General features: G+C 39.1%; 6 protein-coding genes across 6 annotated transcripts; 1 reads left to right on the top strand and 5 right to left on the bottom strand.

The window, feature by feature from the left end:
* Window positions 1-303: 303 nt before the first annotated feature.
* On the bottom strand, window positions 304-1,687 carry LOC104793524 (glyoxylate/hydroxypyruvate reductase HPR3-like). The gene is made up of 2 exons (XM_010519882.3): window positions 1,183-1,687; window positions 304-1,108 (listed from the first exon to the last, which is right to left on the bottom strand). The coding sequence occupies exons 1-2, from the start codon at window positions 1,642-1,644 to the stop codon at window positions 590-592; spliced, it is 981 nt and encodes a 326-aa protein (XP_010518184.1). The 5' UTR covers window positions 1,645-1,687; the 3' UTR covers window positions 304-589.
* Window positions 1,688-1,712: 25 nt separating this feature from the next.
* On the bottom strand, window positions 1,713-4,969 carry LOC104793522 (UTP:RNA uridylyltransferase 1). Its single transcript, XM_010519881.3, has 6 exons — window positions 3,507-4,969; window positions 2,963-3,331; window positions 2,633-2,856; window positions 2,476-2,539; window positions 2,197-2,393; window positions 1,713-2,112 (listed from the first exon to the last, which is right to left on the bottom strand). Exons 1-6 carry the CDS (start codon window positions 4,716-4,718, stop codon window positions 1,875-1,877), a joined length of 2,304 nt encoding a protein of 767 aa, XP_010518183.1. The 5' UTR covers window positions 4,719-4,969; the 3' UTR covers window positions 1,713-1,874.
* An 83-nt stretch (window positions 4,970-5,052) lies between these two features.
* LOC104699465 (putative carboxylesterase 9) lies at window positions 5,053-6,318 on the bottom strand. The gene has a single exon (XM_010414769.3). It carries the CDS (start codon window positions 6,169-6,171, stop codon window positions 5,197-5,199), a length of 975 nt encoding a protein of 324 aa, XP_010413071.2. The 5' UTR covers window positions 6,172-6,318; the 3' UTR covers window positions 5,053-5,196.
* Window positions 6,319-6,783: 465 nt separating this feature from the next.
* On the bottom strand, window positions 6,784-8,245 carry LOC104793521 (putative carboxylesterase 8). Its single transcript, XM_010519880.3, has one exon. The coding sequence runs from the start codon at window positions 7,934-7,936 to the stop codon at window positions 6,950-6,952; it is 987 nt and encodes a 328-aa protein (XP_010518182.2). The 5' UTR covers window positions 7,937-8,245; the 3' UTR covers window positions 6,784-6,949.
* Window positions 8,246-9,172: 927 nt separating this feature from the next.
* LOC104793520 (receptor-like serine/threonine-protein kinase At2g45590) lies at window positions 9,173-12,025 on the bottom strand. Its single transcript, XM_010519879.3, has one exon. It carries the CDS (start codon window positions 11,469-11,471, stop codon window positions 9,381-9,383), a length of 2,091 nt encoding a protein of 696 aa, XP_010518181.2. The 5' UTR covers window positions 11,472-12,025; the 3' UTR covers window positions 9,173-9,380.
* Window positions 12,026-21,362: 9,337 nt separating this feature from the next.
* Window positions 21,363-24,223, top strand: LOC104793519 (cytochrome P450 76C3-like). The gene is made up of 4 exons (XM_010519878.2): window positions 21,363-22,219; window positions 22,357-22,888; window positions 22,978-23,256; window positions 23,689-24,223. Exons 1-4 carry the CDS (start codon window positions 21,822-21,824, stop codon window positions 24,022-24,024), a joined length of 1,545 nt encoding a protein of 514 aa, XP_010518180.2. The 5' UTR covers window positions 21,363-21,821; the 3' UTR covers window positions 24,025-24,223.
* The last annotated feature ends 27 nt before the right edge of the window (window positions 24,224-24,250 follow it).

Genomic DNA, 24,250 nt, shown 5'->3' with positions numbered 1-24,250 from the left:
GAGGGACAAAAATGACCAACGCGAACAAAAGCTACAAACAAAACAAACATCCAAATCGCAAAGTCCAAAAAGCGTTTAAAGTAAGCCAATGCTAGTCGAAACACCCAAACGATGAAAGACATGAAAGAAAAAAGTCTGAACATCGGTAGTCGTCAAAACACTCAAAATGGCTAAAGAAATTGTCGCAAAAGAGACACGGCAAAAGTACGATCGGTAGTCGAAAAACACTAGAAATACGATTAAAATCGCCGAAATCAAGTAAAAAAAAACAACAATTGCAAAAAATAAAGCAACGTCAAAATACTAAAAACACAGTCCTAAGAAGGAAAAAAATACAAAGTCTAGTCGCATACAAAAATGACCTCCTGAGAAGCAAAAAAAAAAAAAAATGCTTGAAGCTTGAAACTTGAAACACTATCTCGTAAATCAGATGCGCTACGTCCAGAAAAAGCAAAAGGTCCATACAAAATTACTAAAACAAAAGCGCCAACCAAAATGGTAGTTGAAACTTGAAAATCTTAAAAAATCAAAGATCCACAAATCGATCGCCCCAAACATCGGCCGACTCAAACTTGACGAAATTGACCCATCAAAGAACAGGAGTTAAAAGAGGTTTATTAGAGAAGAAAGCTTCAATATTCCCGACCAAAACTTTCCCAAGTTGTTCAAGACCTTCCAGAGACGTATAAGCACAGTGTGGAGACAAAACAACATTATCCAATTCAAAAAGCTCCTTAGGAACATTAGGCTCATCTTCAAAAACATCCAAACCAGCACCACCAATCTCACCTTCTCTCAAGCATCTCACCATTTCATCCTCATCGACTATACCCCCACGAGCAACGTTAACGATCACTCCTTGCTTCCCCAGTGCAGCAAAAACATCTCTATTGATCAAATGAAATGTCTTATCATTCAATTCACAGCAGATGACGAGTGCATCACTGTTAGATGCCATCTCCTGTACGTCCATGTAATAATGATACGGAACAGATGGTTTTCTGTTTCTTGAACTATATGAAATTTGGCAACCAAAGGCCTCGAGCCTTGTAGCTACCATCGAGCCAATGCTTCCAAGTCCCACTACTCCGATTCGCTTTCTCCCCAACTACAAAGTTAAATTAGAGATTAACAAACTAATTAATTAGAGATTAACAAACTAATTAACAAACTAATCAAAACCTTGGAACCGAGGGGATAGTCCCCTTTGAGTGGCCACAACCGTTGCTTAACGAACCGATTGGCGGCGGAGATGCGCCGGAAAACGTCAATGAGTAAACCGACGGCAGTATCTGCGACATCTTCCGAGTAGCTAGAGCCAGCGTTGGCGACGGAGATGCCTCGACGACGACACTCAACTAGGTCAACGTGGTCAACGCCGGTACTGGTAGTAACAACCAAGCGAAGATTCGGGAGGAGGCGAATCAGATCGGCTGTGACGGGAACAGCTACAGGGGCTATAATAGCGGAGACTGGGTGAGATTGATCGGCCAAGAACTCAGGAAGAAGAAGCGGAGACTCGAAGGCTTTCAATATCTCGAACTTGGTGGAGGCAACGAAACTATCGCCCAACACTCCCATGGCGGCGTGACGGTTGACGAACAAGACACGTGGCAAAACCTGGGTGAAAGAGGTCGTCGTCATCGTAAAGTTTTTTCAAAGTTACTTGAATTTTTTTGTTCTGGTCACACAATACAAATACGAAGACAAGCTTTATAATCAAAAAAGACCTTTTTTGTGGGAGCTGGGTCACAAGCAAGAATCCAAATCAAACCAACAAAACCAAAAAAAAACAGAGTGTTGATCTTTCTAACCCATAAAATATTATATACATACAAGCCAGACGAATCCGATTCATTGTTTTTTTAGGTTTTTTAGTTGTGGCCTTGTCCATTATTATTATCTTCAGGAAGATATGGTTCGAAAAGCTTGGCACATGGGTTACGATCTTGATGCATAATCTCTGCAGCTCGTTCGAACTCTTCTCTCAACACTCTGATACTGAACTTGTCCACGACCCTGCCCAGATCATGGCTCGTCTCAAACGGATCCTCTATGCATATCAAATGCCTATCGTTCCCCACCCTTCTCGTCCAGTCTTTCTCTCGCTTCCTGCAACACATACATTCATTTCATCTGAGATTGTTGCTTCACATATGTTAAAGCAAGTATATTTGAGTTTTTTAAATTTTGTACCCAAGTATGGATCCGGTGCGGACTGACACAACAGTATTGGCATAGTCGTGAGCATAAGCCCAGTAGTTGAAGAATCCCCACACCAGCTCAGCTATGGTCTCCCTGTTACTTGATCCAAAGTTCTCCAGTCTATCAACATCATCAAAGTATGAACACCGGATATTATCTACCCGAACTGAGTATGTAGGCTTCATTTCCTGCACCAAGTAACTCGTAGTTTATATAAAAGAAGACAATTCACATAAAGAGGGTATTGATACTCTATCCTACTCTATACACCTGTAAGCAAGGAAGAATTGGCGGCCTACGCAGCTGCAAGAAATGGATACACATCAGAACGTACCTGCAAAAGTTAAAAGTAATTGAAAGTTATCACCTGCAAGTGTCTTTTGTGAAATCGAAACAACTTCATTCAAATGTATGGTGAAAAACTTACGCGTAGCTGGAGAGTGTTCCTTGATAAGTCTCATTAACCCTTCTCGACTTTGCCCAATGTTTCACAATGAATGCCAACTGCCTTAAACGCACATCTATCCGTGAATAATCTCGCAGGAGCTTTGTGTTTACAACAGCCAACACATTGTTTATGCAGATGTCACAAGATATCCCAGTAACCGGATCCATAAGTTTTACTATTGGAACCCTAGCTCTTGTTAGTGCCTACACAGAAACATGTTTCATAAATATAGGCACCAGTTTTATACAGCCAAAGAAGTGCATTAATACCTAATCAACATGTTTACATAAGTAAAAGCATTTACTTTACCTGCACATTTTGGAGATTATCTGATTCCAAAATATCCGCCAGCTTTAACAACATGTCAGATTTGTTGATATCATCATCATCGATTGCAAGGCAAACATCAATGTCGCTCTTTGGAAAACCAAAAGAGTTAGCACATGACCCATAAAGATACAACTTTGCATGAGGCCATTCTTTGGCAACCAGATTCTCTAGCTGTGCCATTAGTTGTCTCTGCTTTTCCAGCTCCTCTTCTGCAGGAATCAGGGACTTGTACACTGCAATGAAAGGAGCATCATGCCTGTGGATGTCATTTCGACATGCCATATACATTTTCCTCTCTCTTAACCTTTGGGAAAGCAGCCACCGACCCCGATTGTCCACTCTCGATTCCTGATAACAAAATCCCAGTTAAAATAATCTTCAGAACCTAAAAAAGCATCCTTTCTAGTTCGAGAATAGATTACACGAGCTAAAAAAAAACCATCACTAAGTTTTCCCAACAAGTCATTAGTAGTATATAAGAACTGTTGATTTTAGCTAGGCATACATAAAAACTAAAACGTACCTTGTCTCGAGAAGTCTTGCTATTCTTCTTCTCATCTTTGGCGTCCTTATCGTCGGTTTCAGCTTCAAGCAATAAAGACTCAACAATATCTTCTCCAAAATCGTCAACCTCGTCAACACCAGGGCCAGAGTTTCCATTGCCTTCCTTCTTCCCCTTACTGAGCTGCCCCAATTCCTCTTTACGTTCAATTCTGCCACGAGCTTCCTTGTTCAACATTGATAAGGAATTTGCAGCATCAGCTGTTGATACAGAGTGTAGACTTGTACCCTTAGGTGGTCCAGGATGATCAATCTGTTGACTAAGATTGAACTTGCTCTCATTCTGAATAGATAATCCCCTTAACCTATCAGCCTCAGCATTAAAACTAGAATGCTCCCACATTGCTTTATCATGATTATTCCTCTGGAAACTATCATCACCCTTACTTGCTAAATTCATATTATCCCACCCTCTTTGGTTACTCGAAAAGCCAGGAGGAGGAGGAGTAGGAGTAGACTTGAAACCCCTGACGTTGTTCCCAATAGGACCCCAGTTACCTCTTCCGCTGTGACCTCCTCTGAGTTCATTGACATCGTGATTCCGATGATGAGACAAGTTTGGATCCGTGTTAGGATTCAAGACAACGGATTGGGGATGATTCCTCATAAGCTGTTCGTGGTGCTTAGAATCATACATCAAGTTCCCATTACGTAACCCATTAAGGCTTTGAGTAGCATCTCCCGAGAAAGAACCAAAAACAAGCTGCCGAGTCTCTGACTGCGGCGGTGGTGGCGGTAGCTGCTGTTGCTGAATCATCGACTGAATTGGGTGAGTTCCAGTACCAGGAAACCCTAATCTGTAAGCATCTTCCGGAGATAGCCTTTGATTACTATCGAATTGATTCGCAGTGAAAGGGTTGTGCGTGAATTGAGGAAACCCTAACAAATTAGGGGAAAGATTAGGATGAGGAGGAGGTGAAAAGGCGAGTGGCCAAGAAGAAGAAGGGTTATGATGACCACCGGGACCGTTGTTAGAAGAAGATTGCCAAATCGACGGAGGAAAAGGATTCACGGTAGGACCAACGGCTGCAATGGCCGGATCGAGATGCTGAGGACCCCCTTGTTGTTGTTGTGACGGCGAAGGTCTTGTGTTCTGTTGCAAAAGTGATAGAATAAAATCTCCGACGTTATCCGAAGGTGGAGCTGCTGAGTCAGCCCCACCACCGTCCGCCATGGAGTGAGACACTTTTTACGGCGAAACTGAAAACACTTTTTTGCCAAGTCGAAGACCTTTCAGTTTTTCAATGACCACTCCCCCAGATCTCTCTCTCTTCAAGGTTTAACGGATCTCGTGTGTTTTTTTTTCCTTTTTTTATGTATAGGAAACATGATACAGCCTCCTCACACATAAAATCTTGACCGTCCGATGTAATATTTTTTTTTTATTAATTTTTTTTTGTGAAATATTGAATCGAATGAGTGAACAATATTATTATGATTTAATGTGGTTTATAATGAATTTTTCGGTCTTTTTGTTCTTTTTTACATTTTACATACATGCTATATAATGTTTGACGCATCCAATTTTACTATTGATAAAAGTATATAACCAAATACATATAGTGTAACCATGTTCTTGTAATTGTCATATGTATGTATATAAAGAAAAATACTAATGGTTTATGGTTAGATGAAAACTTTAAAAGAATCATTTAATTGATAAAATCTCTGATCATATTAAGAAGAGCAACGGCTCGCCTTGGATCGACTAGCTCAATGCCATGGAAACCGGCGTCGTCAAACTTTGCTTCGACTCTAACTCCAGCTGTAACCAACAGATTCAAGAAATCTTGTTGCCTATCCAACGACGTGTCTCCACCGTAACCGATCACCAAACACCGTCCAAGACGTCCAACTTTCTCCTTCTGCGGCAAGTAACCCTTCGGATTACAGTACCTATGATCCCGATCGACACCTACAGGTAAAGATAGTTCCCACATGGCGTCAAAAGCTGGAACCGGCATTACCGGATCGGCGAAGTTCTTGAGCTCTGACTTCGTCCTCGTTTTGCCGCCAAAAAGCGGTTGGTAGAACACGCAACCGTCTATTTTCAACGGTGTTAAATCGCGGTCTAGCGACCTGAGTGCCAATTGGAAAGCGATGTTGGCGCCGTTACTCGAACCGCAGATGTAGCACCGCGAGAAATCGGCGTAGTCTCTAAGCCAAGGCTCGCCGTTGGCTGAGTCAACGGCTTGTTGTTTGACCCAAAGAAGGGCGTCTAGTGCGTCGTCGTATTGAGCTGGGAGTCTATGCTCAGGAGCTAAACGATAGTTTACGGATACAATGATCACCGTTAGCTCACTTGCCATTTGAGAGCAACCACGGTTATTCGCGGCGGAATCGGCCGGGTAAAGGACCCAACCGGAGCCGTGGAAATGGAGGATGATTGGGAGACGAGCTACTGCGTTATCATTGGATGGTAGATTGGTTGGTCGGAATATACGTATGGCTACACCGGTTTCTTGGTTAATGGTGACGTCTTTGGAGGCGGCGAGCTTGCCAGGGGAGGGATCCGTGTCGGGTTTAACTATCGGCCAGACGAAGTGGCGGGTGCAAGAGCCGTTGGGGTTAATTGTGATGTTGAGGTGTTTGTATGGATCAAATGCGTGACGAGACTCCTGGGACATGGTTTTGGTTTTTCCAAATTGTGTGATTAATAAGAGGTTAACTACGGGTAAAACTTTGATTAATTAAGATGAAATGTTTTTCTGTTCCTATTCTTTTTGTGTGTGTGTATTCTATGTTTAATGGAGCTTAATCTGTGATTAGGATGAATGCACGGATTGTTTGTGGTCATGATTTTACGCACTATAATCTTTTGTCTAAATGAGGAATCAATGTTCTACATTTGCTTGTGTATTTGAATGAGTAAACATCCCTTCAAACTAAATTAGATGGAAATTATATTAAAAAAAAATAGATGGAAACCATTTGCATTTCATTGTATACATGAAAATAATCAATTCAAATAGCTAAGAAACGTAATTTCAAAAAATCTGACAATCTAATCTCTGTACAATTTATAGTTGCATGAGGTGTACATCTAACATTGTTCTTAATGCAATTTCCAAAACAATATATGTAGATTTCTGATCGTCATACCAATATGTTAGTATGTTCACCTACCTACTAATTAAGATGTATGGTTTTGTCGGTGAATGTATATAACGTAATCCCACCGATGGATGATTCTAAGTGAACTCGGCACCTAATGCCTAAAACTTTTTGAACTAGTAAACTGATAAGATACGTCCAGTATTATTATTTCTCGCCTCGGGTATACATATTTTGATAGCAACATGCAGTACATAACATTTTTCAATTCGCCCACACATCATAAACTGAAGTATTTAGAACTTCACTCGAGTTAAAACATCGGAAAAACAAAAACATAAAAACGGATTACTACATGTTGGAGGATGAACCAGTTGAAGAACAACAACTCTTGATAAAGGCCTCAACGGTTTCGTATAAGGCCTTGGCTTTGTTCCCATCAAACAACTCGCAAGCATGAAACCCATCTTCATCAAACCTCGTCTGCACGTGCACCCCGCGTGCTTTCAGCATATCTGCCACGTGTCTCTGACTATCCACTAACGGATCTCCACCGTAACCGTTAATGAGAGTCGACGGGAAACGTCCCATCTTATCCTTTTCCTGAGGCCCACTGCTCTTGATGGGATTGCTGTACACGTGGTCACGATCTACACCGTCGGGTAAACAAAGTGACCACAGCAGATGAGTCGCTGGTAACGGACAGATCTTATCGTCTTTAAGCCGTGACTCAGAATCGGACGGCTCAACACCGCCGAAGAAAGCTTGGTTCATTATCAGCCCTTGGATCTTAACAGGAGAGAGATCTGTATCCACTACACGCAACGCCACGTTGTAGACGATGTTTCCTCCTGAGCTCGAACCCATGACGAAGCATTTCGAGAAATCCACACCGTCTTTCAACCACGTGTCGCAGTCACCACCGTTGGTTGCGCCACGAGCTTGATCACGGAGCCATAAGACTGCTTCGACGGCGTCTTCGTACGCCGCGGGAAGACGGTGTTCAGGAGATAAACGGTATTCGACGGAGAGGATAATGGTTTGGAGACGATCAGCCATTTTGGTGCAAGATTCATGGAACGGAGCGGAGGCGGCGCTGTAGAGAATGAATCCGCCGCCGTGGAAGTAGACGAGGATGGGGAGTTTGGACTCCGGCGGAATGTTCCGGGGCTTGAAGATTCGGATGAAGGTGTTGTTGGTTTGGTTTAGTGGGATGTCTTTGGAGTGCTCCGTTGGGGGCAATTTCGGGAACTCACGGTGTCTGGTGAGTGATCCATCTGAGTTTAGTGTTATGTTGAGGAACTTGTACGGGTCGCTTGAAGGTGGAGGAGCTTCCATGGATGATGCTTCAAAGAAAGAGAGAGTTAGATGTATTTTTTTTGAGGTGAGAAATGTGTGATTATGAAGATGAATTAGGTGAACTAAAGTATACGAGAGGTTGAAAAGCTCAACGTTTTCATTAAAGATTGGGACTTTTCATTCAAAGCTGTAGTTGGATTTGCCTAAAGAATCGTGCAAAATTTGCATATATCTCTCTCTATTATTAGTGTTTTAGATTAAGACTACTCTATACAGTGTACTATCGATTACGATTGAGACTATCGATTACGTTTACAAAAACCTAATATAACGGCTACTATATTATGTACCATAATAATCGACCATATAGTTAATGTGCATTTAAAAAAAAATCATAACTCCTTTCCAGAGCCGGACCTGAGGGCAGTGGGATGAAACATTTCAATAGGGCCCCCACATTTTTTGGGCCCATTTTTTTTTTGTGTGTGATTATATATGATTATTATATATGATTATATAGGAAAATTTAGCATAATTTGTTAAGTATATTTCATAGAAAATGTAAAAAAAATTACATATTTTTACAAAAACTCAAATTTTTAGTTTGTTTTTTGAAAGATATCACACTACTATGTTTGTAAAAATAAATTGTTTTAAATTATGTTGTTATGAATGCATATCAAATGAATGCATATTGTTATGTTGTCCAATGTACAGAGTATAATAACATAGATCAAGTGCTTTTGTATTTTTTGTCAATATGAACAAATTACTCGTAAGGCCGGCCCATCATAGGCAGTTGACCGCTTTGACATATATCTAAGGGTTGATTGTTTTGGTTAAATCTGTAATCGGTACGAGAATTTTTGAAATGAATGGATTTTAATTTTTGAATTTGAACCATGAGGATTATGAGAACATTTGCACAAGTACGTATACTCTGTCTTCTGTCTCCTATAAGTCATAAACTTTAATTGTGAAATACCATTGGTCCAATACCATATTTTAATTTTTGAGTTTGAGCCATGAGGACATTTGCACAAAGTAAATTCTGTCTCCTAAAGGTCATAATAACCTTTGAAATGTGGAATACCAATGGTCCAATACCATGCAAATATTCAGAGCACGACAAAGTGACAATACAAAAATAAAGAGAGTAGATTTGCTCCATACCCTTTTTTCGTACAGTGGGGGGAGACAGGGATGGCAAACATTTTTAAACTTGGTCCCATTTTGTAGTTTTTTCTGCATAGCATTCAGCAAAAGAAAAGGCAATTGAACTCTAAATCATGATCATCTTCTTGATGTCAATTGGAAATTCTTTATTGTCTACACTAAATATGTTAAGCAACTAGATCTTCATAAATATTTGCAAAAAGCTAATCTTATGGAATTTAAGAGTTCCTACAACTCGCAATTGGTTTAGTGTTTTGAACCGGGAAAATCTACACTTGATGACTGAGCTCAATACCAACCCCCAGTGTCACCGTGCTTTCCTCCTTGACTTAAACGGAAAACCCATAGGAGGCGAGGGAGAAAACTCAAACGGCAAGTGCGGAGGCTCAGATGCACCCGAAAGCATCTGAACAATCTCTTTCATCGTTGGCCTCTTAACCGGAGATCTTTGCAGACACAATAGTGCAATAGTAATACATAGAACCGCTTGCTCATTCTCCAAAGAATGTATAGATTTATCAACTAAATCCAACAATTTACCATTGCAAGCCAATTGCTTAGCCCATGATATCAAATTAGCCCTCTCAAACTCTGACATAGGCGATGCTGTCACTTGCAATGGCCGTCTCCCTGAGACAAGAACCAAAAGCAGAACCCCAAAGCTGTAGACATCACATGTCTCAGACAACACACCTCCACCGCCACATTCTGGTGCAATGTAACACACCGTACCTCTCATACTTGGTGTGCTGCTTACTCCACCGCTCTTCTGAACATTCACATCACACCATAAACCAGAATCCTGACTATTCTTTTTACCCATGGCTGATTTTAGCTCCCCGCTTAACCCATCTACCCACCAATCTATACTATTTCTCTTCTTCCTCTTGGTAGGGTTAAGATTCTGGTCACGAACAGAGGAAGCATCATCGTCTCTATCTCTATGAAACCAAGAGTCAATGCTTGAAATTGAGCTTAGCCCTCTTTTCATCTTCTTCTTCTTCTTCTTTCTAGTTAGCTCTTCACAAAACTCTTCCTTCCACCATTCTCTAGGCTTTCTCTTCTTATCTTTCTTCCTCTTCTTAGAGACTGATGATGACCCACCATCACCACCACTGTTGATCCATTCCTTATTGTCGTTAGGTCTCTCTTTCTTAATCTCACTCCCAATCCATTCCATCACATAATCCTTCACACTCCCTGATTCAATCCCTCCTCTGCTTCCACCATTGTTGTCCTGTTTCCACCACCAATCCCTCTTCGAACCAACTTTAAGCTTACTACTACTCCCCGGCGATAACCCCGATGCCGCTCCCGGTGACAATCCCGTCTCCGTCAAGACGCTAACCGCACAAGTTTCCGGCGACGGTATCGATGTCATCATCTCCGGAGATGCTACACCCACCTCCACCGTCAAAACACTAACCGCAGAATTCTCAGGCGAAAGTCTCGATTTTTCCCCCGGAGACACCACCGTCTCCGTCAAGACGCTAATCCCAGAATTCTCCGGCGAGAGATTGACAACATTACCTTCTTCAAACACAGTAATAACGCTTTCAGTCTCTTCAAGGATCGAACCATTATCATCAACAGCAACAACAACAAGATCCTTTCTCTTCTCATCTTCCTCAATCAGAATCCTAGTATCTAAATCCTCAGAGTTTACTCTGGCTAAACCGAAATCTCCAATCTTGGCTTTGAAATCAGAGTCAAGAAGGATGTTACTAGGTTTAACATCTCCATGGATGATGATTGGATCACAAGAATGATGAAGAAACTCGATCCCTTTTGCAATATCCGTAGCAATCTCAAACCTTTTGTTCCAATCCATAAGCTCCTCACATTTACGATCCAAAAGCGCGTCTTGTAAACTACGATTCGCCATTAGCTCGTAGACGAGGATAAGCCTCCGGCCACGACGATCGGATGAGAATCCGAGGAGAGAGACGATGTGAGGAGAGCCGATTAAGTGAGAAGAGAGAGAAAGCTCGTTGTGAAACTCATGCTCGCCTTGCAAAGAGCCAGCGGAGGTGTCCATGACTTTGACGGCGAGTGAATCGCCGCCGCCGTTAGGGAAATCAGCTTTGTAAACAGAGCCGAATCCGCCGTGGCCGAGGTGAGTCGAGTGGGAGAAAGAGTTGGTAGCGCGGCGGAGCTGAGAGTAAGAGAAGCGGCGGCATTGGTAGTGTTGAGGAGACTTGGAGTTGGAGATAAGATCGGAAGGAGCCGTACGGTTTTTGAAGAGTCTCCGGTAAAGAAGCAGAGTGACGAGGATGAGTAAAATTCCGGTTAAGGTAAGAGAACCGGCGATGATGAGTGGAAGAGTTTGGAAACGGTGATGACCGTGGGTGAAAGTCGTAGTCGATGGTAACGGCGGTGGAGAGTGACGAGATGGCATATTTTAGTAAATAAATGAAGTTAAAAGAAGTCTCATTTAATCGGGAGTTTCTTCCATTGAAGAAGAAGAAGGTGAGATGATAAGTTCTAACTGACAAAAATAATATTTTAACTGTATTTTTAATTAAGGGAGGATAATAAAGAGAGATGGTTGTGTCTGTGTGACTGACAGTGTAGAGTTATGGTGACGTGTCGGAGAATAAATGGGCGATGGTGACTATAAAAAAAGTGACAGTCATGTGAACGGATATTATTTGATTACGTCGTTTAGCGGAGACCGGTGGAGATAGTTTCAGTTTTCACCGAGTCGTGTGAGATTTTAAATGAGGGGAGCGTGAGTATCACGCGGAGAGTTTAGGTGAGATTCACGAGAGATTTGGCTCCCTTGTGAAGAGGTCCACTGTGGAACCCACGAAATTTAATTGGAGAAGCGATGGTTAAGTCAACCTCACTCGCCTTTTTTTTATAAAGGAAGCGTGGTGTAACACGCGCGTGCATCATGTGAGTTTTTTTTTGTTTTGGTTTGGAACTATGCGGTGATGATAATAAGGATCCGGTTAATTGGAGAAGCGATGGTTAAGTCAACCACGAAATTTAATTTGATTAGCTAGGACCATTGGTTTAACAGCTAGCTTGAGCATGTGCAATTGTGGATGATAACATAATCGGCAATTTTAGGATTAGACGTTCAGTTTTGTTATTAACTTGCTCGACTAAGATGTTTAATCAATTGAAAAAAAATCATATATAAATACTAGATGTAAGAAGAAAAGAAAAAAAGAAAAAAAAAAAAAACAAAAGGTTTGGTCTATATCGTGATGGTGGCGTCAGGGAAAGGAGGAGGCATTGTTGAGGGAGTAAACGTCTCATAACTCTCCCTATTCTTCTCCCTATTCTTCCCACTCTCACCTTTTATTATATGAGACAATTTTACCCTTACAATTTTATTATTAGATTAGTTTTTTTAAATAAAAAAACAAATCCAGCTTTCTTTCGATCCGAGAGACACCTGACTTGGTTACTCACCTCTCAATTCAGCCGCCGGCGATTCTTCCGTCGTCGGAGCTCCTACTGCTGTCGTTCTTCACCAACTCAAGTTGAATCAAGTTGTTCTTCAAAATGCAGGTGCGTTACTTCATATTAGAGTAGCTTTTGGTTGAATTTGTTTTTGATTTGTAAATATAGAAATTCAGTTGGATTTAGATCGAAGAAAGCTTAGCACATTGGGTGTTTTACAAAGGTTAATAGGTCGATTGAGCTATCTAATAGATAAGAAAGGGATTTGGCTTTCGATTTCAGTGAATTAAGGAGATTAGAACTCGTTTACCATTCGATTCGATTTTGATAGGAGAGAGAGAATGTGAAACTGGAAATACTAGTATATTTAGTAAAACTAGTAAAACTAGTTGTAGGACTAATTATGATTTTTTTATATTGGTTGGTTTGGCAGGATACAATATGCGAGAACATAAGCCTACATTTTAAATGTGAAGGTCGCATGTATAATATAATGTTCAAGAGGAATACAACATTGTTGATGTTAAAAGCAAGGATACAGAGGAAGCTTGGGTTTGTTGAAAGTGACGTTCAGTTGCAGCTGAGCTACAAGCCACTACTGGTAGAAACATTGAAGCATTGTGAGGTAAATGATGATGAGGATGTTAATGTTTATCTAGACTCCGTTAATTATGAGAAGCGAAGATGTATGTTGTTTGTGAATGTCATCCATTCCGAGCCACAACCTGAGCAAGTTCCCATAGTGCCCACAGTTCCCATAGTGCCCACAGTGCCCATAGTGGACCAAAGTTATGTTGCTATGAACTTTGAAAACCAACAAGAGAAGGATGGTGAAATCGGACCTAACACCATTGTTGTCTACGTAGGCAAAGAAAAGGCTGTAGAGGGTGATTCTAATAAAGAGGTTGAAGTTGAATCACGTGATGAAGGTGATGAATATATTGAGCCACGGCCTATTGTAGAACCGTGTAAGTATATTGAACCATGGGATGACGGTTTGGATCTGACTAAACTTCAAGAATTTCCAAACAAGAAGGCATTGCAAGATGTGGTGGATAGAGTTTCATTCGCTAACTGTTTTAGTTTTGAAATAGAAAAGTCGGACAAGGTGCGTTATGTGGTCAAATGTCCTAAAGAAGGATGTAACTGGGGTTTACGAGGTGGTAGGATTTGAGGTACATATATTTTCTCGATTAGACGGCACAACAAGATGCATACATGCTCTCGGGTTAGTCAAAGTTCAAGCAACAATAAGAGAAAAGGCACTCCACAATTAGTTGCTTCTCTTTTACATGGTGATTATCCAGGGCAAATGAAAACTCCACCTTCGACGGCGTTGAGAGGGAAAATTCAAGCTGTTACTGATTTGAAAGGTAGCCCAGAAGAAAGCTACAAGTTGCTGCGATGTTATTTGCACATGTTAGAGAAGGTTAATCATGGTACAAGATCATATGTGCATTGCAATGAGAATAATAAATTCATGTACTTGTTCATAGCTTTGGGAGCTAGCGTTGAAGGATTTAAAGTCATGAGGAAAGTTATAACTATGGATGCAACTTTTCTAAAGAACGGATGTAAGGGTGTTTTAGTTTTTGCGTCGGCTCATGATCCTAACTGTCACCATTATCCCTTGGCGTTTGGTGTTCTTGATGGTGAGAATGATGCAAGTTGGAATTGGTTTTTGGAGATGTTGAAAACCGTTGTTGGGGATTCTTCTGAAATAGTATTTATAACTGACAGAAATACAAGTCTCATAAAAGCCGTAGCTAATGTGTATCATCTGGCTCATCATGGTTTTTGTATATGGCATTTATCCCAAAATGTGAAAGGTTATGCTCGTAACGTCAACAAAGACGTTGTTGCATGGAGATTCAAGGAGTGTAGTAGGTTTTACACAGTGGCTGAGTTCAACATTGCTTACGCTTCTTTTACGACAAGATATCCTTCTGCTGCCAAGTATCTTGAAGAATCTACCCAGAAAGAAAGATGGGCAAGATGTGTTTTCTAGGAGATAGATACAACCTAGACACAAGCAACTGTGTTGAATCGCTGAACAGCGTGTTTAAAGATGCAAGGAGGTACTCCTTGATACCCATGCTTGATGCAATACTTAAGAAATTCTCTGAATGGTTTAATGGACATCGGAAAGATGTTGTGTCTGGATCAGTCGCAAATAAATTGGTGCCTTTAGTGGAGAATTACTTATATGATTTATGGGCAACTGCTGAGAAACTAAAGGTAACAGAGATAAATGGTTTCGAACTTGAATAAAATGTCATTGACAGTGACGTAAAGCTTTATTTGGTGAAGTTGCGATTGAGAAGTTGTAGTTGCAGGTTTTTCGATATACAAAAGTATCCTTGTGTGCATGCATTGGCGTCTTTCATTACATTCCAAAAATATGGAGGTAAGGATATCGAGTTACATGAGTTGTGTTCTAAGTATTATTGGACGGAGCTGTGGGCAATTGCATATTGCAGGACAATTTATTTAGTACCTGATAAGTCTCGATGGGATGTCCTAGATGAAGTCCAAGATATGCAGATCATTCCTCCGGTTCGGAAAATAAAAGGGAGTAGAAAGAAAACAAAAAGGTTTGCATCTGCTGGGGAAAAACGACCAAAAACTCGACCTAGGACGCAGAATAAAAGGCGCAGGAGACAAAAACTCCAATGGTTGTTATTTGGAGATTCTTCTAATGTTCATGTTTGATTCACCTCTTCATGTATCAATTGTGTTTGGTTTGACTAATCTCTACTTTTTATGGCATAACTCCCTCTTGAAACTTAATTTGAAGTCTATTAATATTTTCTTCTTTCAAAAAATGTGTTTATAAGATAGTAGAACTGGCACAACTAAGATAAAACTGGTAAAAATGGTAAAATTGGTACTACTGAAAATAATAAAATTGGTACTACTACCTAAAACCAGTGTTGACAATGAGTTGACAATACATATTGCATAAATGTTCTACATAGGTTTCTACTATAAATGAATAAATTCCAAAATATACTAATTTTAATTTATTTATGAAAGAATCTCAACAAGTGTTTCATTACACTTTTAATGTCTCTTTGTAAATAATAACCAAGTAAGCATGAAAAAATTATAGAATTATAACTTTTAACTTATGAAGTTGCAAAAAACTTGTAATTGTATGATAGTTAAGTTTAATCAACTGTAAAACTAGAAAAAGTACTGCTAAGGTTTAGTATAACTAATTAAAATGAGAAACCTCTAAAGTACAACTATGTTGAAGTTTAGTGCAACTGCATTAATCGGTAAAACTGTGTGTGAACACGAAGTATGAACACACAAATCTTTTACACGTGGCCATGCTTTCGTTTTCTCTTTCTATCACCGAATATTTTCTCCAAAGTGTAGACTCTCATCCGTTGTCTTCTCTCTCCTCATTCTCATCCATTCATTCATTTTCTTTGAAACTGAAAGTCTTCTCTCATCTTGAAAGTCGAATTCTAGATCTATAATTTCTATCCTTCTCAAACTATGGAACAATTTGAGGCCGACCCATACTATGCTGATCAGAAGAGGGCGAGGAAGTTAGTAGCGTTGCGAGAAGCCATAGCCGATGGTGATTTGGGCATGCCTTGAATATGCTCATGTGGCGAACGAATCGTCGAAGAGATCTCTGAAATAGAAACAGAGAAAAAGAGATGGTTTACTTGCGTTAAGTATAAGGTAAATTAAACCAAATAAAATTCAATTGAGAGATCTGAGTATGATGTCTGTTCGTTGATATATTTTGCAGGATGATGGATTGCACATGCGGAAAATTTGGGCTGATACAATTGAAGAAGAAACCTAAAGCTTAAGGAAGGATGTTGATAACCATTGGGAGAGATTGAAGGAATTCGACCCCCATCATACTCAAATCTATAATTTGCAGATGCAGCTTAAGGAGAAGAGTGACAAGATTGCCAAACTAAGGGAGGAGGTGGCGTCGCTTTCCACTCGAGTCGACCTCCTGGATAGATTGTGTTTCGATTGATATTATCTGAGTCGATCTTCTACGTTGGTTTAAAACTTGTTGAATCAGTTTATGTTTCTTATCTTTTATATGAATTCTCTTGTTGAATCAGTTTCTGTTTTTTTATCTTTTATGTGACTTCTCTTGTTGAATCATGTTCTATATTTTTCTATGAATTCTCTAGTTTTACGTAGTTTTACCAAAACGACGAACGACACATCCAAGAAAATAAAATAGTTTTACATAGTTTTACTAGTAATACCAATCCCAAATCCAACAACATAACGAAGTTTTACATAGTTTTACTAGTAACGATGACAAATCAAATAAAATATCATAGTTTTACTACTTCATAGACCTTTTTCTCTTCGTCCCTCTTCCTCCATCTTGGGAGCTACTCGGTTGCTCATCATCTACTGGCGCTTGACATGAAACCAAATATTGTTAACACCTTCTAGTATTACCAAGTTTTACTATAGTATTACAAAGTATTACTCTTGCTCTTTCACAAATACTTTCAACTTTTCGATCCTTTTTTCAAGCCCATCAAGCTTCGCCGAAATGTTCTCGAACTGGGTTTTCATATCCTGATTCATGGTCCTTAGATGATCCACCAACTCAATAGTATCTTCTCTCCGTTGTTCATTGGCGTCTATTTTCTCATTCGCATCGTTTTGTCCTGAACGAGACGCCACATCTGTTGTGTACATCTCCTCCAAAAGTACAGGTAGTCCTCTACGAAGGCGCCACATCCAACTGGCAACTACGACATCATGGGTATCGTCTTCCTCATCTCCTTCCATGATTAATTCGAGAAGAGGATTTTCTTCATCAATATGAGGGATCACACTAGCAATTGCCTGTGTAAACGACCTACTTTAGATACGTTACAAACCAAATTATTCAAATGATTAATAAATTCAATTGTTAGGATAACTAACCGTTGTTGTACCAAGTGTATCACCTATATGCTTTAGAGGAAAACCTTTCTGACCGGTACTCTTAAATTTCCTCCTGCACATCCTAAGACAACTTTCATCCGCCTCAAGAATTTCGTCAACGTAAGTGTTCCCCAAAATTGGAACTGCCTCAAATAGTAAAAACTATACAACAAAATAAAACTAAAATCAGCTTCACTTATAAGAACTATCAACAATGAGAAGACTTCAAATTTTTAACTAACTAACCTCCAATGGAATATAGAAACCTGGAACAGGCCATAACGCATCCTCTTTATGCACGACCCCTTTAAAATGCCTCATTGTATGGGAAATCTCTTCTAGCATGTTATTGAATGATAATCTCCCCCAAGGAAAAGACACACAAAAATCTAGATCATTCACTGCACTTACAACAAATTCATCGATACCCCAGCATCTTTCCCCGAGTATTTTGTATGGCCTACAATGATGCTTCCTAAAAAGTAGAGAACCGCCATCTTCAACCTATCACGAGTACGACCTGGTTCCATTACCTTTAGCTTTTCCCTCACATCTTGAAGTCTAACCCTTTTTTCGTAAAAAATACTTCCTTCGAAACTCGTTACCACCGGCTTCCTTTTAATTAAGTGGATAACACCGACAATTTAATCCAGATATCAACGCGTGTTCTCTCAGACCATAACGGATTGGAACACCATTCACAACAAACCATGCTTCCTTCTTTTTTTCAATTTCTGCCGTTCGAAGTAAGAGCAACCACATTCCCATAAGCTTGTGGTTTGGGTCCCTTGGCATGTGGAAAATGTGCTTGAATTGTGGATGTTTCTCAAACCAATCCCTCTCAAAACTAGTCAGTGGATGCTCTAATTTATCAAGCGTAGTCAAAGTTTCAGAAATATGACACCTTGTCGATAGCTTGATTATCTTGTTGTACTGACTAGGCTTGAAGTACATTCCTAAAGGTTGCATCGCTTCTTTTTCCTCCTCCGATTCCTGCAACTATATCAGTTTTACATGAGTTCTACTAGTTCTACACCACCTAGTTGTACCAGTTCTACTAGTTCTACACCACCTAATTGTACCAGTTCTACATCACCTAGTTGTACCAGTTCTACTAGATCGATTTCAAATTCTAATTTAATTCCGAATGACACAGACTAGTTGTACTTACACTTGCATCGTTGTGCTCCTCGTGCTCCCTCTCACTTTCGCTTGTAATCCTTCTCGAGTTAACTAACGAGTTCGAACTTCCCTCCTTATCTTCTTCTTCTTCTTCTCCTTCATCTTCTTTTTCTTCCCCTTATTCTCCTTCATCGTTTTCTTCTTCCCCTTCATCGTCTTTTTCTTCCCCTTCTCCACCTTCTTCTCCTTCATCGTTTTCTTCTTCCCCTTCATCGTTTCCTTTTTCTTCTCCATCGCTTGATTCCACAGAAGTAGATCTCTCGTTATCTCCTCCTTCTTCATCAACTTCTTCTCGATTACTTGATTCCGGAGTACCGGATTTTGCTTTCTCTCCTCCCTTCGCATTTTCTCCTTCGCCCACCGGATTGGGTTCCTCCAAAACTCGAGTTTCACTTTCTTCCGCCACCGTACTCAAAGCTATCTCTCTTCCCACTGTCGCCGGACTCAAACCCGACACACCTACTTCCGGCGAATCAGATTTTACTTTCGAACCACCATCTCCTTGTGAGATCTTCTTTTCTTTCAAACGATCACTCCTCCTCACACAACCCCCCCCCCCCCCCTTGTTTTCACCATCTTCTTACTCGATTTTTGGTTGATTTCAAACCCTAGTTCTACAGTTTCACCCAAATCGATTCGATTTTCTCGAAGAAAGACGAGAGAGGAGTGAGCGGTTTTAAACATAAATTTTATAGTTTTTTTTTAAAGATACTGATTCAGTTTTTTGGGTCTTAGATCTGATTTCGTTTGGCTGGGTGGATACTACCCATGTATTCTTTAAAATTATCTTAGTTTTCTTTGAACAATAATGTAAAAGACTCATTTCTCGATTTAAAAAAAAATCGAAAATATAGACCAAAAAAGAGAAGGACTTTTGAGATTGTCAGAAATGATTTAAGGAGTTCTCAAACAAAAACTCTTGTTGAGGTCGCTTTTTCGGGTGATGGGATTTTGACCTTTTCATTTTTTTGCCTCTTATCGTTTTGTTCTGACTCTTTTGTTAGATTTTCGAATGTGTGGCTTTGTGTTGGTTTACTTTTTTTTTTTTTTTTTACTTTTTACCCAGTTTTAAGGTTTTTGGACCCGGATTCACGCGCACGAATAACGCTCGTTGGTACAAAACAAAACTGTGGGATCACTTCACTAAAGTTCAACATCATTTTTACTCGCTGGCACCATCCTTTTATTTTTGACTTAGGGGGAAAAAACAAAAAACAAAAAGTCAAAGTTCATCTTCTTATTAGCTAATTAGAGAGCGATTGAAATGAGAAACAATGGTAATCCCACTTGATATTAGTGGGGTGGGTGATTTGTTTGTTTTAATATAACAACAAGGTTTGTATTAAGTATTTTTTTGAATAAAGAAGGGGTAAAGTTGCACTTAGGGGTTTGGGTTTGACTTTAGTAACATCGTCGGAAAGTTGAAAAGGGAATCTATGGAAAACAAAGCCTTTTGCAGGTTAAAATGCAGATTCAGATGTATTTTTAACGTCTGTTTTTATATATTTTAATATGGAGATTGCAGAAGACGAAGAAGAAGAAGAAGTGATGAGTATAACTGTATAAAAATGCTCGTGTGAGTCCACTATTTAACCTAAAACTACAAACAATAATTATCATTAGAACACTAATGTTTTTACTAGCCCGAACGTTATAGCCAACTCTTGTCGGGGCCCGTGACCGTGGTCCCCAACTTTCCACCACCGTTACATAAAAAAAAATATATCCTACTGATGTTCTTTTGTTTTTTGTGTTCCACGACCATCCGAGATTTAGTACTAACAGTTGATACTTGATAAGTAAGTAGTAGTAAAAAAACCCATTTGATTCAAGCTAATTTTTTTTACTATACTACCAACTTTGACCTTTTATTAAATGAGCACAACACCAGATAAATTTACCAATTAATTTAAGATTTTGCCTTTTTGCAGTTAAGAAGATAAAAGTTTGAGTTGTCTCATACATTATTTGACAAAAATATCAAGAGAAACAGTTAAGGGCATGTTTATAGGGAGATCAATTTAGGGTGTTTTTAGAGTATAAATATTGTAAAAATAATGTAAGATCAGTAGTTAAGAACTTTTGTTAAAAAGTTAGTTATTGGGAGAACATGTGTAAGATTTTAAGATTTAATAATATAATATTCTTAAACATATTACAATTATAATAATTTAGAAAATAACATTTTAATTGCAAACTCAAAAAACTTTAACTAAAATTCAAAATACAATACCAAATTTTTATGAAAAAAAAAATATTTTAAGTATTTTTATTTTTAAAAAAACAAACAAACATATTACTTAATTAATTAAACAAGACAAACATTTTATTTAATTAATACATAGATTAATGTCCAAATTTATTCCAAATATTCTCAATCAAATCTAGATTTCGCGAATGAAGAAAATGAAAATGAAACGAAGGGAAAATAATTCTTTCCAATCCGAGTGAGACACGTCTCACAAGATCAGGCCCAAGAACTGATCTAGAATAAGATAAAAAAGCCTGATCTAAAGTCCACTATTCATTAAATCTCATTTTTAAAAAGCCTAAGATCACCCCATCTGTTATCCCGATAAATATGGCCTAAGAGGGGCAAAAACCAGATTGAGCAGCTTAACCTAATATCAAAACAAATACAGCTAACAGTAGATAAAAGAGAGTAACGTACACCTAAGTACATGGTTACGCTGCCAAATACCAGTTAATGTGATGTGGGGTTCAACAGATGAACTATATATAATCTCAGCCGTATTATACCAACGGCTGCATACAATTTTGGCAGGCTGGTTTCTAATCTCCCATGTCTCATTAGATTAGAGTTCTAGAATCATATACTTTTTGCATATGTTTTAAATCCGAATAATTAATGACAAATCAACGTCCAATATACAAGTATTTTCTTCTCTTCATTTAAGCTACATTAAATGTTATCTTCTCTTCATTTAAGCCTACCAAAGTTAATATTTAATTTGTATCAAGTATTTTCCATGTATGCCAGCAATTTAGGTAAGTGTTATATACAAACATATACAACTGGCAACTAATACCGATTGAGGGTTTTGCATGCGAACTTGCTTCTCCATATTAGATAATATCTTTGAATTTGTTGACAATATTCATTAATGAAACTTATATTGATGAATATAAAGTCCATGATTGAGTTATATCTCCAGTTTCCTTATACTCAAAGAGTAGAAAAAAAGAAGAAAACGGTCGTCCAATGGACCTCTCACTAAATCAAGGCATGTCTCTGCCTCTCTATTTCCTATTAACATTCTTCTTTTTCTTATTTACTGCCACCTCAAAAAAGCGGAGGAGCTCTAGCCACGGCAAGAAGCTTCCGCCTGGTCCTCCGACATTACCATTGGTCGGAAACATATTCCAACTCGGACCCAATCCTCACCGTTCACTTGCTGATTTTTCAAAAACCTACGGACCTATAATGAGTTTGAAGCTTGGAAGGTTAACCGCAGTGGTTATATCTTCACCAGAAGCAGCTAAAGAGGCACTTAGAACACACGACAATGTCTTGTCCGCTCGATCCTTTAACGACCCCATTCGAGCCTTTGATCACCATAAACACTCCATTGTCTGGATTCCTCCCTCGGCTCGTTGGAGGTACTAACTCTATCTAAGATCAAGACTATAATTTGATTACTTTTCTTTTTAACTTTTTTTTTTTGTGTTTGAAGTCATCTGTACACCAGACTATAATTTGATTAAAACGAGTTATACGCTGTTGTATGCATCTTCAGGTTTCTGAAGAAAACAATATCGAGATATTTGTTATCACCCCAAAACCTAGACGCTATTCAATCATTAAGGATGAGAAAGGTGGAGGAACTAGTGAGCTTAGCAAACCAATTTAGCGAGAAAGGAGAAGCTATTGACTTGGCTCGTGCTTCCTTTGTCACAGCTTTCAATATCATCTCAAATGCTCTGTTTTCTGTAGATTTGGCGACCTATGACTCGAACTCGTCTCCTTACGATTTCTACGACGCAGTGGTCCACCTGTTGAAGATCTCCGGTAAACCCAACGTAGGAGACTATTTCAGGTATATGAGGTTTCTTGATTTGCAAGGTACTCGTAAAGAAGCAGTGCTCTGCATAGAGATATTGTTTAGTGTTATCCAAGAATTCATCGATGCTCGGATGGCCAAAAGATTGTCTCACACAGATACAGAGCTTAAAGAAGTTTCGAGTATTGATATGTTAGACTTCCTTCTGGATCTCACACAGCAAAACAAAGCGGAATTAACCATCAATGATATCAAACACCTGCTTCTCGTAAGTCTTCCACTAACACACATGGCATGATTAAGATATTATAGATATGCAGTATCTTCAGTTAATCCCCTTGTTTTTTTTTGTGATAGGATATGTTTGTTGCGGGCACAGATACAAGCTCTAGCACAATGGAGTGGGCGATGACTGAGTTAGTCCAAAGCCCGGAGAAGATGGTAAAAGCTCAGAGTGAGATACGGCAAGTAATTGGTGAAAACGGTGTCGTTAAAGAATCTGATATCCCGAGTCTGCCTTACTTACAAGCAATTGTGAAAGAGACTCTTCGATTGCATCCTCCAGCAGCTTTGATCCCAAGAAAATCAGAATCTGATGTTTCAATTTTGGGTTTCGTCATTCCTATGAACACCCAGGTTTATTTCATAGTCTTTTTTTAACACGCTAACATTAATTACCTCTTAGTAACCTAGGATGCACGTTAGTAGTCAGCTTTATTTTTTCGTTTTGATTGTTTAAGTTTGAATTGTTCGGTTCAAGACCCAACACTATTTGGTTGTTTTCGGTTTGAATAGAAAAGTTGAATTTGTTCGATTTGGTTTAGTTTTTAGGTTTTACACAGAGTAAAGTGGAAAAATATGTATTCTAATGATTCATTATGTAAGTTTTTTTTCCTGAAATTGATAATGTTAATCAAACATAGTTATTTTTTTTTCACACACAAAAAGAAAATGATATCAAACGTAAGTTTAAATTTGGTTGTTGTTTGTTTGGTTTGATGTATACATAGAATAGAACCAATATGATTTTTTTTATTTGGTTAAATAGTTCCTTCTCTGTTATTTTAGGTTTTGGTGAACGTGTGGGCGATAGGACATGACTCGAGTGTGTGGGAAAATCCAATGAAGTTTGAGCCAGAGAGGTTTTTGTTACGAGAAACCGATCTAAAAGGCAAAGACTTCGAGCTGATACCGTTTGGATCAGGACGAAGGATGTGTCCGGGAATCTCTATGTCTCTTAGGACAATGTACATGGTGCTTGCCTCTCTTCTCTATTCCTTTGACTGGAAGCTTCAAAACGGTGTCGTCCCTGAAAACATGGACATGAGCGAGGCCTTCGGTCTTACCTTACACAAGGCCAAACCTCTTTGTGCCGTACCCATCAAGAAAACTATGTCTATGTGATTTTCATATTTTTTTAAAAATGTACCTATGTTATTATAGATTCCTTGTGGGGCTAACTCCTATCAAAACATATACAGTTTTATGGACCCTTTCGTATGGCTCTGTACTCTATCCGTCGCTTAGACTGGGACCGACGGTTCTAAATAAAAATAATGTGTATTAATTCTACGTGTGTTTGAAAACATATCTATATTTTAAATTTTTTTGTCACCAAATACATATTTGA

This window comes from Camelina sativa, chromosome 6 (genome assembly GCF_030686135.1).
Source record: "Camelina sativa cultivar CO46 ecotype springtype chromosome 6, ASM3068613v1".
Lineage (NCBI taxonomy): Eukaryota > Viridiplantae > Streptophyta > Magnoliopsida > Brassicales > Brassicaceae > Camelina > Camelina sativa.
The sequence above is the reverse complement of the archived record's forward strand: the minus strand, read 5'-3'. Positions and strand labels throughout refer to the sequence as shown.